This window comes from Syzygium oleosum, unplaced genomic scaffold, assembly GCF_021117445.2.
Source record: "Syzygium oleosum isolate NSW1041296 unplaced genomic scaffold, Sole_v2.1 Sole_v2.04, whole genome shotgun sequence".
Taxonomy (NCBI): domain Eukaryota; kingdom Viridiplantae; phylum Streptophyta; class Magnoliopsida; order Myrtales; family Myrtaceae; genus Syzygium; species Syzygium oleosum.
Genome location: NW_026607488.1, coordinates 6,462,209 through 6,481,805, shown reverse-complemented (window position 1 = coordinate 6,481,805; position 19,597 = coordinate 6,462,209). Strand labels below are relative to the sequence as shown.

General features: G+C 39.0%; 1 protein-coding gene and 2 long non-coding RNA genes across 3 annotated transcripts; all 3 read right to left on the bottom strand.

The window, feature by feature from the left end:
• Positions 1 to 374: 374 nt before the first annotated feature.
• On the bottom strand, positions 375 to 2,671 carry LOC115674451 (uncharacterized). The gene is made up of 3 exons (XR_008816472.1): positions 2,541 to 2,671; positions 2,372 to 2,456; positions 375 to 1,713 (listed from the first exon to the last, which is right to left on the bottom strand). It is a non-coding gene; the product is annotated as an uncharacterized LOC115674451 (long non-coding RNA).
• Positions 2,672 to 2,855: 184 nt separating this feature from the next.
• On the bottom strand, positions 2,856 to 4,239 carry LOC115674520 (uncharacterized). Its single transcript, XR_004004950.2, has 3 exons — positions 3,918 to 4,239; positions 3,789 to 3,823; positions 2,856 to 3,697 (listed from the first exon to the last, which is right to left on the bottom strand). It is a non-coding gene; the product is annotated as an uncharacterized LOC115674520 (long non-coding RNA).
• Positions 4,240 to 17,857: 13,618 nt separating this feature from the next.
• LOC115674452 (ABC transporter G family member 37-like) lies at positions 17,858 to 19,114 on the bottom strand. The gene is made up of 5 exons (XM_030596845.1): positions 18,938 to 19,114; positions 18,664 to 18,747; positions 18,447 to 18,580; positions 18,063 to 18,290; positions 17,858 to 17,933 (listed from the first exon to the last, which is right to left on the bottom strand). Exons 1-5 carry the CDS (start codon positions 19,112 to 19,114, stop codon positions 17,858 to 17,860), a joined length of 699 nt encoding a protein of 232 aa, XP_030452705.1.
• Between the last annotated feature and the right edge of the window lie 483 nt (positions 19,115 to 19,597).

Here is a 19,597-nt window from a genome sequence, read left to right as displayed (position 1 = left end):
TCAAATGGAGTTGTCACTAGCCATGATCAAGGGTTGGCTAGAAACTCTAATCAAAACGTGGGAGTGTCGTCTTGATACGTGCGAAAATTAGAGATTCTAAGTATCGGGGACTTGATTACACTAGTGATCTAATTAGTGCCATTTCGGTACCTATACTTGATCGCTCGCTAACTAATGCACCAGGGCAGCCTATCGAGAAGCCTAAAGCTCATCCTAATTATGCTAAAAATGGAAAATAACAACCAATGTATTAAAGGTGCGCAACCAAATAATCGGCGTGAAAATAAACAAGCAGAGACCTAGTATCATCTCTAAAAAAGAAAAGGCAATCAAAAGTCCTAAGGCAAAGCACTAAAAGGTTATCTAATTTTTTTTTGGGAAACTTTTAAAGGTTTTCTCAATTTTTTACAAGTTTTAAACTAAATCTAGAGTGAAATTAACACTAATATCTAGTGAAATGAAGCCAATAACTAATTTCTAAACAATTCCTAATTTTCTGAATTTTTTGGAATTTTTGGGATTTTTTTTAATTATATTTTTAATATCTTAATATTTAAATAATAAAATAAGAATTTCGGACCGGGTCCCCTGACCCGATCCGACCCGGATCTCTGACCCGCTCGGGACCCCCTTTTTCTATTTCTTTCCTAATTATTTATTTATTTTTCTATTTTCCTTCTTTTTCTTTTTTCTTTCCCATTTTTTTACTTTTTCGGTCTTCTTCCCTGACGTCTTTTTCCCTGGACGCCTTCTTCCTCGTCTTCTTTTTCCTCACAAACTCACGCTGGGAGCTCACCGACAGCCTCCTTCCTCACGCCTCCAGCCGAGACCACGCCGGGAACCTCATCGCCCCCTGATCGCCGGCTCGCGCGGTCAACACCGACGACCGCCACCGATTCTACACCCTCGCCGCCGGCCAACGCAGCTACCGAACCGTCGACTAACCCCGACCATGAAAATGAGTCGACGAGCAAAAGTTCGATTTCCCAGCCCCCAAACTCACGGCCACCAGAGTAACATTAAACCTAAGCAACCAAACATACACGACATGGAATAGAAAATAATGAACTTACGGTGGCGGCCTCGCACCGCAGGCACCGTTGACGAAAAGCTTTCTGGCGGGTGGGAGGTGCGCACATGGCCGCCTCGAACCGGAGTAAATATGCCACAAAATCACATGAAACGAAAAAATAACTTGGAGACAGTGACAATATTAGAACAAACCATGCACAAATCGAAGCTCGAGAGCATCGATTTTCATAGCATTCATCTCGGGCCTCTCTTGAGCATTTTGTCAAACGGGTGGTAGGCGAGTTCAAACAGAGACTCAAAACTGAGATTTGGGGCGATTTTTGGCTCAAATGTGGTGTGAAATAGGTATAAACAGTCACTTATACCACTAAACTGCTTCGTTTTACAATAGAACTCCAAAAATTGACACGGTCAGGTTTGGACATTCCAAGCTTAAACTGTTTCACTGGGGCATTTTGTCAAACATGTAAGGTGCGACCAAGAAGTAGAGTCACAGGTCCGATTTTGACACGGCTCGCGGCCTATTTTCGATATGCAACATTTAAAAAAACTTCTTTGAGTGTACATCATCAAAAAAAAAAAAAAGTAGATTGAGATGTCATTACCACGGGTACTCCAATATCTTCCTTCCCGGTGCTCCTCAAAAACATATATGAAAGCATCCCAATGCTCTGTGTAAAACTGAGAGAAAAGTCCAAATTTTACTGAATAAAGATCTAGATTGTCTTGAGAAAAAAATGCACGTGAAAGGTAACAAGGAATCGAGTTCAAAAGGGAGAACAGACCAATGAAAAAGTAGGTCAGTAGAACGTAAACAAGGCATATCAAGTCTTATGCGTCCTAAAAAATAGCACTAACAAAAGCATTAACAACATGATGTATTGGGAATGCATGCTTCTATGAAGAGAACCATTTATCAGGTATATCAACTTCAATTACTTTCATGATTTCAGGGTTACAAAGTGCAACTGAGTAACAAGTAAGAAGCTGTGGGCTTGCAGCAGTACCTAAATTCTCAAATAAGTTTATATGTGAAAACAGTGGGGAAAAGAATAAAAGGGCGTTGACAATCCAAAACCATTTACAGGAGGAAGAAAGCTGCAGATAATTGAGTGAACGTACAGGAAAAACTGAGGATGGAGGAAATTAGCTAATTTGGCAATGACTCAAACAGTTAGAACGTTCTTTTGAGGATTTCATTCGATGATAGCACTCTTGGAAATATTCGAAACTTTGTATAATGACTACTTAACAGAACTACCAAAAGTGTGGGAAGTACATACGTGTTAAGCAAATTAGATCATGCAAAGAGTTATTTTTGGAAATATTGAATACAAACCTTTTCCCATCTTTTCCGTGACATCTTGAGAACACTATCACATCTGCCCCAAGCCTCACTGTGCTCATATTAAAACCATTGCCATCTGCAGTTGCAAAAGAAAGAACACCATGCTATCAAGCATATAACTTGAAAAAACTACAAGAATTTTCTTTGTAAAGAATTTTACATTGTCCAATTGTATTTGCCAGTTTGCTGTTGGCAGAATACCCCAAACACATGCACTGCCACATTTTATCTGGATCCATACCACCGCCATTATCTGCAATTAAAGGACAAAAGAGAGTCGTCATTTGAGCAAGGCTCACACAATCTACTCTTAGACAGAATTAAAAAGGTTGCCACCGATTACACTTCTAAACATATATACTGTGCACGAACCATATTAGATATAAAAATGCCACAGAAACAAAATCACATCAAATTATGATGATAAACTGAAGAAAAAGACAAAAAAAAAAAAAAAAACTCAAAAGACCCCACAGCTGTCAAATAAGCAATTCCCAAAGCTCCAAATATGAACAATTTGAGATCTATGATATAGATTATACAGTAGTTATTTATACTGTACACTATACACTTCAGTGGTAGTGAAGCCCTCATCCTGATAGAAAATAGCAGGAAAAGAATGTGGAAACAGAAACCCAGTCACTTCTAAAGATAGCAGCTCCAACAGCATCTGTGTTAAACTGACTAGATCCGTGATGTCACTGCCATCTCCACAGTCATTCTTGTTGTTTCCACAATTAGCAACCACATTATTGTCCAACTCATCACTTCCCCAGCATCCTATGATTATAGATGGTTGCTTGGTCTACTGCATGTGGACTCTTATAACCTTCCCATATCAATGGACATAAAAGTTTATCTATATCATTGACGCACAGAGCCGTTTACATACTATTCTAATTGCTTCTCATTCGATAAAATACCAACATTCCAGGCTCTATCCACATTTGTAAATACCACTTAGTACGAGATTAGCAATCTAATATAATAAAGTAAAAGTCCACCATTTCTGATGCCACGTTTTTTTTTTTTTTAACTTTTGACATTTCAGAAGTTGGTTTACGATTGTATAAGTTACAATTGATTGCCACCATACTTCCCAAATACCATCAACGATGGGTACAACTCTCCAAAAGGTGCATGACCGAGCTTAAAATATGATCCGAGCAAAAGCTTATATTTCAGGAGGGAAAACGGAGGATGCAATAAAACGGAGAGAAACCAACAAAGCAAAATACCTTCGATCAGCAACATTCTATTCCCATCTTTCTTATTTTTTAGCGTATCTATCTTAAACTATGCTGCCCCGTTAGAAACCTGAATCAAGACAGAGGAAGTACAGACAATAAATAGCAAATCTGAAAAGAACCACTACATGATTGAAAATCAATATAGGATCTACGCATACCTCATCCAATGCATTATCCAAAAGTTCTGTGAAAGCTGCAAAAGATGCACAAGCAGCTTATATAAGCTTAAAGACATCTAACTTTGAGATACAGAGGTGATCAAAGTCAGAAATATAGGCAAGATTTACCTCCAAGAGCCCACTTATGACTGGTTGCATTAGAATATAGAAACTTCGGATGAACCCTGACATGATCAATGCCCCCTGGATCATCCAACAGACATAAGAACATGTACTGGTAACACAAACACTCGGAACTCAAAGAAAGGCCACAACCACAAACAAAGACGCTGATACTCTAACCTGGGACTGACGGCGATACGCAATCCAAAAACTGAATAATTTATCAAAATATTTCCAAGCATGAATTTTGATAAACTAAAACATCAATGAGACGAAACAGAAGCAACAATGCAATGTACCCTCTCCCTAGGGTGATCGGTTCCCACCTCAAAACTACATGAGGAACACAAACACTAGGCGGTCCCCGGTTCCGGGTTCTTTTGCACACCCCTACCTTTCCCCATCACAAGCTCAACATATCTTGGCATAAAAAACGAAGCAACAATAACCTAAACCCTTTAAAAAAAAACCTTAGAGATATTTAGATATCTTCTAACAGTCCCAGAACCCAGCAGCGTCAAACATGTAAATGTTTAGGCAAACACTAAATATGACTTAACCCAAAACAAACAGAAAACACACCTCAAAACTACATGAGTCGCGTACCTTAAAAAGAAAAAGAGACGGTACAATGCGTCAAGGCCAGATTGAGGGGCGCATGGGCTGAGGGAGAGGGGTGGGAGGAGGAGAAGGATCATCAGAAAGTCTAACTTTCGTTTCGTGGTCGTGGCAAGTGGCGCCGCGGAGAAGAAGAGAAGGAAAAAATGGGATCTTGAAAAAGTTTAAACGGTGGATGAACGAATGAGAAAGAAGTAGAACAGGAAAACAAGTAATTTTGCAGGGAGCGCGAGAAAAGGAGAAAGTGACCGAGCCCCGCTGTACTGGGCGAGGAAAGAGTTGAAGGGAAGAGGGTGCATTCTGTGCGTGGTGGCTAATGGTGGTGCAGGATGCTCCGAGATGAGAATACGGAGAGGGGCAGCGAGGCGGAGAGGGACTGTGGCCGCGGCGGCGGCGGCGGCGGCGGCGGCGGAGGAGGCGGCGCCAGGGAGGTCGGCGAGAACTCGAGGAAGAAGTTGAGGATGTTCCGTTGATTTCTTTCTTTCCTTATTCTTCTTTTTTCTATGTTTGGAGCTAACCTTGTGAACGGCAGCCCAATGGGCTCGCTCGAGCCCGTCCATTATGACACATTTGCATCAAGCCGGGGGGTCGCATTGCACGAGTCGGGCTCAGTTACGGAAACTTCATTAACAAATTGGATGGTCCGGCATAAGAGGTGAGCTAGAATCTACGTTCCAAAAGTGGAGATATGTTCTAATTCCAAAAAATAATTGAGGCTTGTCTTAAATTCCATGGTTGTGGGAATTGGCCTTTGATTTGGACATCACCACGCCAACAAGACTTCACCCGCGTCCTCCACCCATCGCGTTGTCCTTCCTCACTGGCAGTTCATACCTCACTGGCAACCCTTGTCCAAGTGTTCATCTAGACAGCAGCCCTCACCCATTATCATCCATGGTCGGTGCCACACCGTCCATCGCCATCTAAGTCCTTCACCGACCGACGCCGTCCCTTATTGTGCTCCACCATCTACGGCCACTATCGCACCGCCGACGCCTCCCCTTCACCGTGTACATCCCCAGTGTCCTTGACGTTTCCTTGGTGAATAATATTCCTTCTGTTAGGTAGTGTTGAGTTTGGGCCTGAATTCTTATTGGGCCTAGTGGGCCCTATTTGGGTTGATGGGCTTATACAGCCATTTTTGGGCCGAACTCTTATGGAGCCAATATTGCCCGTGCCTGAGATTCTAATAGATTGGGCCTAGCTATTTGGGGCCCAATTCTGGTTGGGCCTAGACATGGCTCTAGGGCCCAACTTGTATTGAGCCAATATTGCCCCGGCCTGAAATTCTTTTTATTGGGCCTACATGGCTCTATTTTGAGCCCAATTCTGGTTGGGCCTAGATATTGTGCTTGGGCCCACCTCGTGATGGACCCATATTGCCTGGGCCTCTTTTGCTTATTGGGCCAAATGGAAGCTGTTGGGTCCAACTCATATTGGGCTCAAATGGGCTGGGCCTGAATTCTTTGTTTATTGGCCCTCGATGGACGATTTTGGGTCTTACATGTAATGGGCCCAATGCGGGCTCAATCAGACATTTCCTCTCATCGAGCCTAGATGGGCAATATTTAGGCTCCCCTCAACTTGGGACCAATATGGATTGGGCCAATACGTCACCTAGGTTTGTTAGGCCTAAATCACTCATAGTTTCTTGATTATGGGCCTTGTTAATTGCTGGCCAGAGTGCTGTTTGGGCCAATTGGGTTGCTTCAAACTCTACTTGAAGATAGAAGAGTGGTTGCTTCCGGGATGTGATTTTGAGGCTAAGTTGAGAAATGCATCTTTAGAGAAAGGCCAAACACCATAAATAATTTAAATAAATAGAAAGTTCTAAATCTCACAATGTCAAGCATCTCAAACAATTTGATTCGGAAAATTTTAAAAAAAATTATAATCATATATATTTTTACCAAATTGGACCAATTTTTTATGGGGCATAACTTTTTCATTCGATATCCCATTAACTTGATTTTTGCACCTACGAAAAGCTCATGAACCAATTATTTAAAAAATGTGGTTCGAATTTCAAAAATATGTTTTCAAAAAAAAAATTTCTCTAATAATCATTTTCCCAAAAGACGAAATCGCATTTCAAGAAAAATGCTTTATGTGAAGAGTGGTAGCTGTGTACGTTGCTTTATTGATAAGCATTAATGCCTCTCTCACTCTAAAACCAACAGCTTTGTCTCTCAGTTTTCCCAAAATTCCACCCTCACTTAGCCCTTATCCTCTGCTGGAAAAATGTTTATCTTTCTCTTTTTTTCCCTCTTAGTTTCCATTCCACCGTGGATCTTCCGCCATTTAACTTCAATCTAGCTGAGAGGCTCTTCAGAAAAAAAACACCAATAAGTGTGTTTCTCCATACTCTCCAATCAGTGATATGGATTCTACATTAAGAAGCAGTTAAGCCCTACGATCCTAACCCAAGCGTTAGTGAATTTTTGTTTGTGTATTCATATAAACCGCACATCTTTAGATATGTCCCTCTCTATTCACTGTCTTATTCTGATTCAGAAAGTCTCACCTGCATTTTTGACATGTTTTTCTCCTTGGGAATGCAGCGAAGCCATGCTAGAGTTAAACCATAGGATCCTTTAATACATGCGGGAGTTGGCCATATCTCTTCCTCTCTGGTCCCTCCCGATAATTAGAGTTTTCTAATTATCTAAATTACTTAGGTTCAATCACGGCGATCAGATTTTCAAAAAAAAGGAAATATCATGACCGTTCATTCGATTCGATTCTTGAAAATTCGTGATGCCAATATTTTTTTTTTTTGAAATTCAAACCACATACTTAAAATAATTGTTTCATTGGCTTTTCGTAGGTGCAATAATCAAGTTAATTGGACATCGAATTAATAAGTTATGAACTTAGTTCAAACTTATAATTAAAAAGTCATAAACTTGGTAGAGCCGCATCTCCATAACGCTCCATTATACCTTAGTATTTACTTGTCAATCCCAGAAGAACCAAGCCCCATATATATACCATCATTATTTAGTTGTCAGCGAAGGAAAAAGCTAGTAAACCGATCATCTATTAATAATCATAGAATCATCTGAAGGTGGGTATTTTTGTAATGTCGAATATTTTTTAAATGATAGTCGATTAAATTGAAGAGAAAATTGACAACTCCTCCACCTCCTCCGCCCACACCATCATTGATCTGGTCCTATGCGTTTCTCTCTCCACCTCCACCACTGCAATCATCGCTTCGATATCTCTTGCTCGGAGGGCTTGGCTTGCCTTTTTGCTGCCTTCCGACCCAGATTTGCAAGCGGAGTAAGTTTGCTTTTTGTTTCTTTTCTCTCTCTTTTGGTTCCTTACACCGGAACGGTATTGTGCACGTGTCACGCCATGACGTTGCTGAACGACGAGATAGTGAGCTATCTGAAGGCACTGGGCATCATCTTGTCGTTTGATAAATGCATGCTTGGTTTAATTCTCACAATGTCAAGCATCTCAAACAATCTGATTCGGAAAATTTTGAAAAAATGATATTTATATATTTTTTAACCTAATTGGACCAAATTTTGATTGGGCATAACTTTTTCATTCGATGTCCCATTAATTCGATTTTTGCACCTACGAAAAGCTCATGAACCAATTATCTAAAAAATATGGTTTGAATTTCAAAAATAAAAATGTCAGGATTGCATTTCAAGAAAACTAGTGGATCGATGGCTTTTCTTTTTTCTTGTTTTTTTGGTAGCTCTTTGAGGGAGGGGGACCACTTCAACCCCAAAGGAGGAGAGACTAAAAAGGCTGCTCCAGATTTGCCTTCGCCTCCGCCTTCACCTTGTCGGCCGATGGTATGATTACTAGAAACATATAATATTTTGAAAAATAAAAGAGAGAAAACATTTAATGGGATTTTGTGGGTATGCATTGGGTGACGTGATGCTGGTGGAAATATAATACAGCCAGTAAAAGTTTCCCTTGATTTCTTTGGTGCATGTTCTCTTCTTAGCTTATAACTCAATTCGAAAATTAGGTACTTTTCTGTTCTGACTCGAATGCGACACTGCTCATGAGACATTGCAAAATGGCCTCTACTGCGTGAGAATTTGTGCTATCAGAAATTCATTTCCTCAAATATATGTAAAATGTTATTTTTAGAGAGCGATATTTTCCTTCAATCTGGCTAGGGGGAATCTAACCGGTGGGTTACAAACATGGACGTCAACCACATTAATGTTCACTTCAGAGTAGACAATGTCTGCAACATATAACCACCGACTAAAATGGTGGGTGGAAGAAGTTTTTCGAAAATGTCATTCTTAAATTAATTCAAAACACGACAATTTCTATTGGTCATGTTCGTTTAAGATTTTCGATAAAGTATTATCCATTCGGCACTCGTCAAATTGAGCGAGACTCACCATAGTCATAAATACTTTAACAATTTAGCTACATTTTAAGGCTATATCTATTCACATTTTATGTTATTTTATTTTTTTTGGTTTATATATATATATATACTTCATTTAATTGGTATGGTTCAAGTTATGAACATTTTCTATATGCAAATTTGACAATATATAAATGTAGGTAATCTCACCAAAAGATGACTTCAATGCAAGCACCGGGCTTACAAACTAGGTTTTCCCTTTTTTTTTTTTCAATAATGTAATGTCCGGTTAGAGCGTGTTTCTTGTTATCCCAGTCCATACTAGATTGCGATCGAATATTAATAATTCTTGGTTCTCATCCCTTTAATATCGACAAACCCTTATTAAAAGGGTCTTGTCAAAAAAAAATCGACACAATAAATGTAGTCTAACTTTAGGTATGATATTTTTTTTAATTAATTGTTTTATAGTATTCTCGAGATATTAATTATTAAAATTATATTTTAAATTATAAAAGAAAAAGGATGAAGCCATATCATTCACCCACTTGCGCTCTCTCTCTCTCCTCATCATTGGTTTTCCCTCCTCTTTCCCGCAAGAACTTTCCCTCCTTTTCCTTAGGGTTTCTCTCTTTTTTTCTTTTCCCCTCATTTTCTCTCTCGATCTCCCCCTTCATTCACCGATGGAACAATGACTCATCATGATCAATTGTGATCAAGTTGAAATAACATAGACATATTGAACATTGTCCAAAGCTAGGAAGCCAAGCCAGCTGCAAATAGTATCCGCTGACGTGGAGCAATCGTGGGGCGAGTAGCTCCCACTCCCCATCATCCGAGAGTGCGCTCCATCCCCATCCAAGACCGAGCTCTCTCCCGAATATATGATAAAAGTTTGATCGATTGAGATTATCCAACATCGACCAGCAATGATGTTGTGACAAACCAAGAATTACCATATCTGTAATAAGATAGGACCGCCATACTGTAATCATTATCCTCTTATCATGCCGAAAACCATGTTAAATGTCTCGATAAGAATATGCGCCAACATTCAAGTTTATTATGTGATTATCGTGTTTGCTAGAATCTAATTAGGCATCGAGTCTACTAGTGTTTTGTACCGGCATTCTCGATCAATGGGTCAGCGTAAATTCGAATCGGTGGCAAGGGACTTTTTTTTGCATATGAGCCCACGAAATCGTTAAAATGTGATTGACGGGTTATTGCATTGGTAGCTTGATAAAATGGCTCGATCCAAATTAAATAAGTCACTTGAAGAGATCTCCGTAGACCATGCGTACACATTTTGGGTCAATACCATGCTGGCTAGATGCGTTCTCTCAAACTTTTATGTCTCGTACCACATTAAGGAAGAAGAAGAATGCAACCTAGTCGATGCAACTATGAATACGATGAAGCTCTTACCGGCCGATGATCAATAATTGAGAATTAGTGCTGAATGATCTTTCACCGAACGCTCCATATTCCCATCCTTCTCTCCGTGCTCCTCCTCCACCCCCACCATAATCACTCCACCCCTTTCTCTACTTCCTAGGGTTATCCCCTCCTCCACCACCATCATTGCTGCGGCAGCTGCTGTCTAGGGGCTCGTCGGCTTGATGGATTAGGCACCGTCTCCTAACACTAGGGATTTGGTAGATTGGTAGTGTGCTGGAGGAGGAGGACTACAATTAAAGAGAAGATGAAACAAGTGGTTTATCATCGTAGATGTGGTGGCTAGAGTAGTTTCATACATGAAGGAGACTAAAGAGGAAGAGGAAGAGAGCTTTTTGGAGGAGAGGAGACTGGTTTCAAAACAGAGGAGACCCGAGAGAAAGAGTATGCGAGAAAGTGTCATGTGTTGAAGTTAGAAAAGTGCCATTGATGATTTTGTGGTCAAGTTGACAAATGGGTCTTAGGGATAAGCCAAAAAACATAAATAATTTAGATGAATAGAAAGTTCTAAATCTCACAAGGTTAAGCATTTCAAACAACGTGATTCTCCGACAAAAAAAAACAATATGATTGAGAAAATTTCGAAAATAAAATTATGTTCATATATCTTTTTAATCAAATTGGACCAAATTTTGATCGAGTATAACTTTTTCATTCGATGTCCCATTAACTCAATTTTTGCACCTAAGGAAAGCCCGTGAACCAATTATTTAAAAAATGTGGTGAATTTCTAAATATAATGTCGGGATCGTGAATTTCTAAAACATATGGGTGGGCACATGGACCAAACTCTAGAGAGCTTAGTCATAAACCAGAAAAAAACAAGCCTATTTACAAACAAGAAAAAAACACTCTCTTTCTAGGCAATGATGAAGCTTAATTTATATTCTAGTATACACTCATTTTTTGTGAACTTTTCTTTGCAGAGGTTCTCCGATGGAACTTTTGAATGATGGGATCAAACTCTACTTGAAAAACCTCAAACAAGACTTGGCGGAGTTTTCTCTCAAGTTGCATTGGTGTCAGAAGATAACATTCCCATCACCCAAAAATTGGTGAACACAATTCTTCAAGGGACCTTGAAAAGCAATGTCAGTGCGAAAGAGGCTAGGGCGCATGAAGCAAATCAAGTCGCCAAAGGCATTCTGAAGGGTGAGATCAATCAATACCTGCAAGAAATAAAAGTGGCAGTGAGCTTTGTCCGAGGAAATCGAGTTGATGAGAATCAGGATTGGTTCGTTTCGGCAAATTTGGTATGGAGCTGCGCTTGAAGAGTGAGTTTGGTCATGGCCCATTGCGGCCAAGTAATTTTCTATTCCTTTGTTCAGCATGACCATGGCATAATGTTTGCAGAATGCCCTTCTAACGTAAGGAAGGAAAAAAGAGAAACGTATAGACAAGTAAAACTAACTTTATAATATTGTGGGAGCGTTACATCATTTGTTGAAGATAGAAGAGTAGTTGCTTCCGGGATGTGATTTTGAGGCTAAGTTGAGAAATGCATCTTTAGAGAAAGGCCAAACACCATAAATAATTTAAATAAATAGAAAGTTCTAAATCTCACAATGTCAAGTATCTCAAACAATTTGATTCGGAAGATTTTGAAAAAAATTATATTCATATATATTTTTACCAAATTGGACCAATTTTTTATGGAGCATAACTTTTTCATTCGATGTCCCATTAACTTGATTTTTGCACCTACTAAAAGCTCATGAACCAATTATTTAAAAAATGTGGTTCGAATTTCAAAAAAATGTTTTCAAAATTTTTTTTTCTCTAATACTCATTTTCCCAAAAGAGGGAATCGCATTTCAAGAAAAATGTTTTATGTGAAGAGTGGTAGTTGTGTACATTAGACGTTGCTTTATTGATAAGCATTAATGCCCTCTTTCTCTCTAAAACCAACAGCTCTGTTTCTCAGCTTTCCCAAAATTCCACCACCACCTAGCCCTCAGCCCCCTGCTGGAAAAATGTTTCTCTTTCTCTTTCTTTCCCTCTCAGTTTCCATTCCACCGTGGATCTAAAAATGTTTCTCTTTCTCTTTCTTTCCCTCTCAGTTTCCATTCCACCGTGGATCTTCCTCCATTTAACTTCAACCTAGCTGAGAGGCTCTTCAGAGAAAACACCAATAAGTGTGTTTCTCCATACTCTCCAACCAGCGATATGGATTCCACATCAAGAAGCTGTTGAGCCCTACCATGCTAACCCAAGCGTTAGTGAATTTTGGTTTGTGTACTCATATAAACCGCACATCTTTAGGTATGTCCCTTTCTACTCACTGTCCTATTCTGATTCAAAAAGTCTCACCTGCATTTTTAACATTTTTTTTGCCCCTTGGGAATGCAGTGAAGCCATGCTAGAGTTAAACCAGGGGATCCTTTAATACATGCGGGAGTTGGCCATATCTCTTCCTCTCCGGTCCCTCCCGATAATTAGAGTTTTCTAATTATCTAAATTACTTAGGTTCAATCACGGTGATCGGATTTTCAAAAAAAAGGAAATATCATGGCCGTCCATTCGATTCGATTCTTGAAAATTCGTGATGCCAATATTTTTTTTTTTGAAATTCAAACCGCATACTTAAAATAATTGGTTCATGGGCTTTCAGTAGGTGCAAAAATCAAGTTAATTGGACATCGAACTAATAAGTTATGAACTTAGTTCAAACTTATAATTAAAAATTCATAAACTTGGTAGAGCTGCATCTCCGTAAAGCTCCATTATACCATTGTTATTTACTTGTCAAGCCTAGAAGAGCCGAGCCCCATATATATACCATCATTATTTAGTTGTTAGCGAAGGAAAAAAGTTAGTAAACCGATGATCTATTAATAATCATAGAATCATGTAAAGTTGGGTATTTTTGTAACGTCGAATATCTTTTAAATGATAGTCGATTAAATTGAAAGGAAAATTGACAAAGGCCTGGCCTAATCTCCTCCACCTCCTCCACGCACACCATCATCGATCTGGTCCAATGCGTTTCTCTCTCCACCTCCACCACCGCAATCATCGCTTTGATATCTCTTGCTCGGAGGGCCTGGCTTGCCTTTTTGCTGCCTTCCGACCTAGATTTGCAAGCGGAGTAAGTTTGCTTTTTGTTTCTTTTCTCTCTCTTTTAGTTACTTACACTGGAACGGTATTGTGCACGCGTCACGCCATGACATTGCTGAATGACGAGATAGTGAGCTATCTGAAGGCACTGGGCATCATCTTGTCGTTTGATAAATGCATGCTTGGTTTAATTCTCACAATGTCAAGCATCTCAAACAACCTGATTCGGAAAATTTTGAAAAAATGATATTTATATATTTTTTAACCTAATTGGACCAAATTTTGATTGGGCATAACTTTTTCATTCGATGTCCCATTAATTCGATTTTTGCACCTACGAAAAGCTCATGAACCAATTATCTAAAAAATATGGTTTGAATTTCAAAAATAAAAATGTCAGGATTGCATTTCAAGAAAACTAGTGGATCGATGGCTTTTCTTTTTTCTTGTTTTTTTGGTAGCTTTTTGAGGGAGGGGGACCGCTTCAACCCCAAAGGAGGAGAGACTAAAAAGGCTACTTTGCCTTCGCCTCCGCCTTCGGCTTGTCGGCCGATGGTATGATTACTAGAAACATATAATATTTTGAAAACCATATCTCTTCAGTGGTCATATGCCAACTTTACATTAGAATAAAAAAAAATATGTTCTTGAAATGTGATCTTGATATTTTTTTTTAAATTCGAACTACATTTTTAAATAATTGGTTCGTGGGCTTTCCGTATGTGCAAAAATCGAGTTAATGGGAATTAAAAAGTTATACCCCGATGAGATTTAGAGCTTTCTATTTATTTAAATTATTTATGTGAACTCCGTTCAAATATCCCTATAAAGGGCGATTAAGTTAATAGAGGATGAAGACCAAAACAAAAAATTAATTGAAGATTTTCAATTTCGATGCATCAATCTATAGAGACTTTAATTCTAAAATTCATGTCTTAGTCCCTCAGGTTGTTATCTTGTAAAAATTCACGAATTATAATTTGATCATATGATGTTGTGATGTTCATTTTAAATTAACATCTCCCTCTATTATTAAAAGATAGTATGTGATGCTTTCACCCTTTTGAACATTAGCCGTTTAATAAATTTAAGATTGGATATTTGATTATTGAGCAAGTTATTAACTTATTTTATAAATCAATAACATAAATTAGCTTATCATCTTTGGTCATCATATGATATTTGAAAACCATATCTCTTCGGTGGTCATATGCCAACTTTACATTAGAATAAAAAAATAATGGTTTTGCCTCAAATAAAGTTGGAAACCATCACACACACACACATATGTATATATATACATATTGTCTTGAATCGTTTAAAGATGCGTTCATTTCGCGAAAAATGAGTGATTTGGACAACATTTTCCCAAAAAAATGATTACTTACATCGATTAAAAAAATTAATCAACGGAAAATATTTTCATCATTTATAACAATCTATGTCTAACTATTTTCATGGATTTAAACTAATAGATTGTGTCAATAATTGACCAGAATATTTGTTGAAATAGCATGCGACTTGTTTCCTCACGGTGGAGAAATCTCAATCACAGGCAAATCACAACCAAAGCTGTCTTAGCTCAGTTGGTAGAGCGCAGCATATTTAACCATGTGATGGAGAGTTTCATTCTCACAGAAGGTGGCTATACTTAACTGTTTTGAGTTTATTTACTTATTTTTTGTGCGGATTTCTTTTTGACTTACTTATTTTTTGTTCGAATTTTTTTTTGACTTTCTGACTTGGCATTTTGATCACGTGGTGATGGACCGGACCACAAACCTCTCTCTCTTCCACCAATTACATCGCAGGCCCACAAAATCCATAGCATGGGCCCACCATCCCATTAAATGTTTTGTTCAAATGTTTTTCTCCAATAATACTTTGGCCGATAAAGGCAAATCTGGAGCCTTTTGGTGAATTCTAGTACAGGCTTGACCTTTCCTTGAATTTCAGAATTAAACAAAACGCAAATAGGGTATTGTAATATGCATGTACTTTTGAGGAAACGATGTGACTGGGGATCCATGCCCTACCAAAAAAGACCTAATCGTACGTGGGGGGTTTTAATATGCCTTGCACTCTATCGTTTTATTCGTTGATTTTTCTCGTAAAAAAGTACGAAACTATACTCCCCCACATATCTACTTTTTAATTCATCTCATTGGGTCCCTCCCTCTTCAATGTTTTTTTTTGTCAAAATGTCTTTCCACTAGTGACCTCCCTTCCGAGGACAAGACACTTGGGCGACTTAAATCTGCATAATTTATATTGCGAGTTCACGGAATCAAATGTTAAAGGCTCCTCAGTTCCACCCATTGAGCTTTCGTTTCTTTGGTTTGAATCGCATCTGTTTTCTCGAACACCAATCATGAGCACCAACACTCCACCACTAACTAGTTCACAATTATCAAAATAATTCAGCCAAAAAAAAATGCTCTAATTGTACGGGTATCATTAGAAAAACATATTCTTAATCATGCACGCAGCAATTGTATTAGCTTCACGTTAAAAATGACGCTTCGAGAAAAAGCAGTGATCGATCTAGTTAACCCAGAAGTAGATCAACATCTAAGCTATCGAAAAAGCTACTATTTCCCCATCTACGGACAATAGTAGATGACTCGAAGAATGAATTGGCCAATTCTCCTCCATATCAATTCCATAGTCTCTTAGCCTCTCTGTTTAGTTTCATTCAATACGATTTGATTTTTGGGGGCGACTATTCCTTCACGGTCGGCACGATTCGTGAAAAATATGTCAACGACATCATAAGTCATGACCCAAGTTGTTAATTCACATTCCTCCATAATAGGAGGAATATGGGAAGTGATTAAATCGGGTGAGGTGGTTAAAGAATTGGAGCTGTTAAATAAATAAAAAATGACATTTTCGGGGAAGAGATGGTTAGGAAACAGCTGTCCCGCCCTTTAACGGCAACTTTACTTCCTCGGCTAACGCCGCCGTCTGCTTGCCTGTCTGTTTTTGGATTGGGGGTACGGGGGGCGGGGTATGTCTCTGGATAGCCATTGGTCGTTTGAACGTTTTTCTTTGTTTTTGGCTCCAAAAGGTGAAAATGGGAAGTCACAAAATTGATAGACAAAGGATGGGATGGACGCAGCTTTGCACTTGCAGTCGAATGCCATGCTAGAGCCTGAGCTTTGAAGTGGTGTTTGGCTCCTTTTCCCCTTTTCCTTTTAACATTCCGTTGTCGGGTTTTTTTTTTTGTTGTTGTTAAGGGTTCAATATGCCGTTTGGTGACGGCGATCTCAAAATAGAAAAGTAATTCTCGCCGCGAAAAGTTCCTTAAAGGTGATCTATTGTTGAGAGTTCAATCAACTTAACCATTCTTCAAGATTGAAGTGGTGATATAGACCTAGCAAATTATTGGTGAATCAAATTGATATTCAGGTGCACCTAAGTATAAGACCACCGCTTTGAACAAAGAATTTGTGTTCTAGTGACAAGTGAAGAAGTGAACTGAAATTTAGATGCTCTTACATACGAAACGCGGTATAGTATTTTAGATGTTTGTGAATATCGTTAATGTCACGAAGGTGATATTTCATTTCTCAATTGCATATGCCATTATGCATGCATTTTACTTTAAGAAGTAAGTATGCAAAAGAAGAAAAAGAAAAAGGAAGAAGAAATCATAGGAGAGGGGCTCAAATCAATTATTAGCAACAGTCACAAAATACAGGAGTATCTTTGTCACAAACTTTGCTTCCGATTCCTCTATCTTCCCTATGATGTAGCCATCGCTTTTGCTGATGGAAAGCTCGACAAATCATCAAGTAATTACAGAGGGTTCCGCATAAAATATAAAAATAAGTTGGTCGCAACATATTTCTAGAATAATAAAACTGCCCGTTTTGCAAGTGTTTTTTTTTTTCAGACTTGTTTAATCCTAAATTTGTACTAATTCAATCGGTGCACTGTATTTATTGTAAGCCTAAATAAGAACCGAAGAGTTTAGTCATCTTCAACTTGAGGGTGTGATCTTATTATTGTAATGTTGAACTTAAAATGTTCATGTGGAGTTTACCATGTAACTAATTAGATTGACTCTCTATGCAACAATCTTTTATTTGTTTCCTGAACATTGCTCCTTCTTCATGCAACAGAACGTTGACACTTTGCTAACTTATTTAGCGGAATAGGTGCAAACCCTAGATGCCTCCTCCTCCTCCTCCTTCTTCTTCCTCCCCCCAACATTTCTTTATTCTCTCTCCTTTAATCTCATCTCCTTTCCTCAAACCACTTGAGAGGAGGATTACAACCAGTCGACCATGTGTGATTCGAATTCAGATCGATTTCTCATATGCCTTGCACCTTCTAAGGAAAGTGAAACATGTCCTTAAGTATGCAAAGGCATAGGGCAGAGCAGAATACGTTCCAGCGGCTCTCTCTCTATAGATGACGGTCCTCTGAATCGCCACAACGGGTTGAACCAACTTCATATTCTGAAATCCAATAAAAGGACAGCCGCGTATATTGAGCCCATGGCATTGAAGAGATCTTGCTGCTTTCTCCTGCAAGTCCCACAAGTTTTGAGCAAATAATGTCCATAACCGAGCCATTATACTTCTTTTCCCGAGTCCAATTTCCATGTGTTTTGCACCCAAAAAGAGTATCTATGCGTATGAAATTCTGTCTATTACCTTTCGGAGCCGAGGTTCCAAAATATTGTGCTGAACATCAGGGCGATGAAAGTTTTAAATAGAAAACTCTCGGCTGTGTATGCCTGGTTGCGCTCATATGACCAGTGTTGTTTCCATAGGCAAGCCATAAACTGGGTGAGGAACGATTGTGAATATTGCGTAGGAAAATGGAGATCTTTCGAACCCGGTGGAGGCGTACTTAGTTCATCGATGAGAGGTTTGTTTCTCCTGATTTAATCATTGGAGAACACGAGACATGGTAAAAGTTCTGCTACTACGCTTCGAAGCTCTTTTCTTTTCAACCTTCAATTTTATGATAATTTCTCTGATGTTATCGAGCCGAAAAACGAAAAGGTTTCTGCTTCTGGTGAAGTGACTTCTTACCTAAAGAGTTCTGAACTCCTGTAAACTTCAGTGAAGTTAACCCCGAGGATTTTTTCTAGAGCAGCTGTCATCACCTCCGACATCCAAGTCACCAGACTGTATCCGTCTTTAATTTGCGGAACTCTGTTAATGCCCTTTGATTGAACGCATGAAATGTTAGTGTTTAAAGCTCAATGTAATCTAAACTCAGTTTCTTACTGCGCAGCAGTGAGCTCACCTCAAAGTAGTTGATTAGGTGTGAGGAATGCTGGCCTAGTGGGCCGAAATAGATCTCTTCTCCGCCTCTTTTCAGAAGAAACAGCTGCATATTAATAAGAAAAATACAGATACTTCGTTATGTGCAAAGACGAAAGCAAACAGATAGCTCAGTCCCTCATGAGAATTTGTGTCGAACCTCATCAAAAGCATCAAATATGTCAATGCTCGGCCGGTGGATGGTGCAAACAACAGTTTGCCCTGTGTCAACTGTGTTTCTAACTGGTCTCATTTACTATAGCAGCTGCCCTGGCATCAAGGCCGGAGGTAGGCTCATCCATGAATATGATGGATGGGTTGGCTACGAGCTCCATTGCAATCGTCAGCCTTTTCCTCTGCTCGATGGAGAGGCCATTCACACCAGGCAACACAACTAGCACTTCTCGTAACGGGGTAGGCTCTATGAGCTCCATTACTTCTTCAATGAACATCTGCAGATGTTGGATCAAATTTCTACTTTGCACTCTATTGCTGGGATGGACTCGATGGCAGCCACATTTTTACGCTGTCTAAAATGTTTATGAGCGGTGGTTATCCTTAGAGAGATACCAAAAATTCTTTCGATCTATGTGGTGAACAATGTAAACCCTAAGAAAAATTCAATCTGGCATAGCTTTTTGAGAAAACCCAAACTGTCTTCTGGAAAATTTGTAATTATCTTTTTCTACAGATAATGATGTCGAATTCACCTAAGATGTCAGATGACATAAAACTAATGGATCAAGTAATATCTCTAACTTCCTAGTCTCAGAATCCACTTGCGGAGGTAACTGCAGCCATGCAGAATACACCAAGGACTCGTAAACTGTGAGCGGAGGAGAGTGGATATCGGTTTGTTCACAGTATCACGATATGCGAGCAAATGTTTCTTGCTTCTTTGGGTACCCAGATATCAT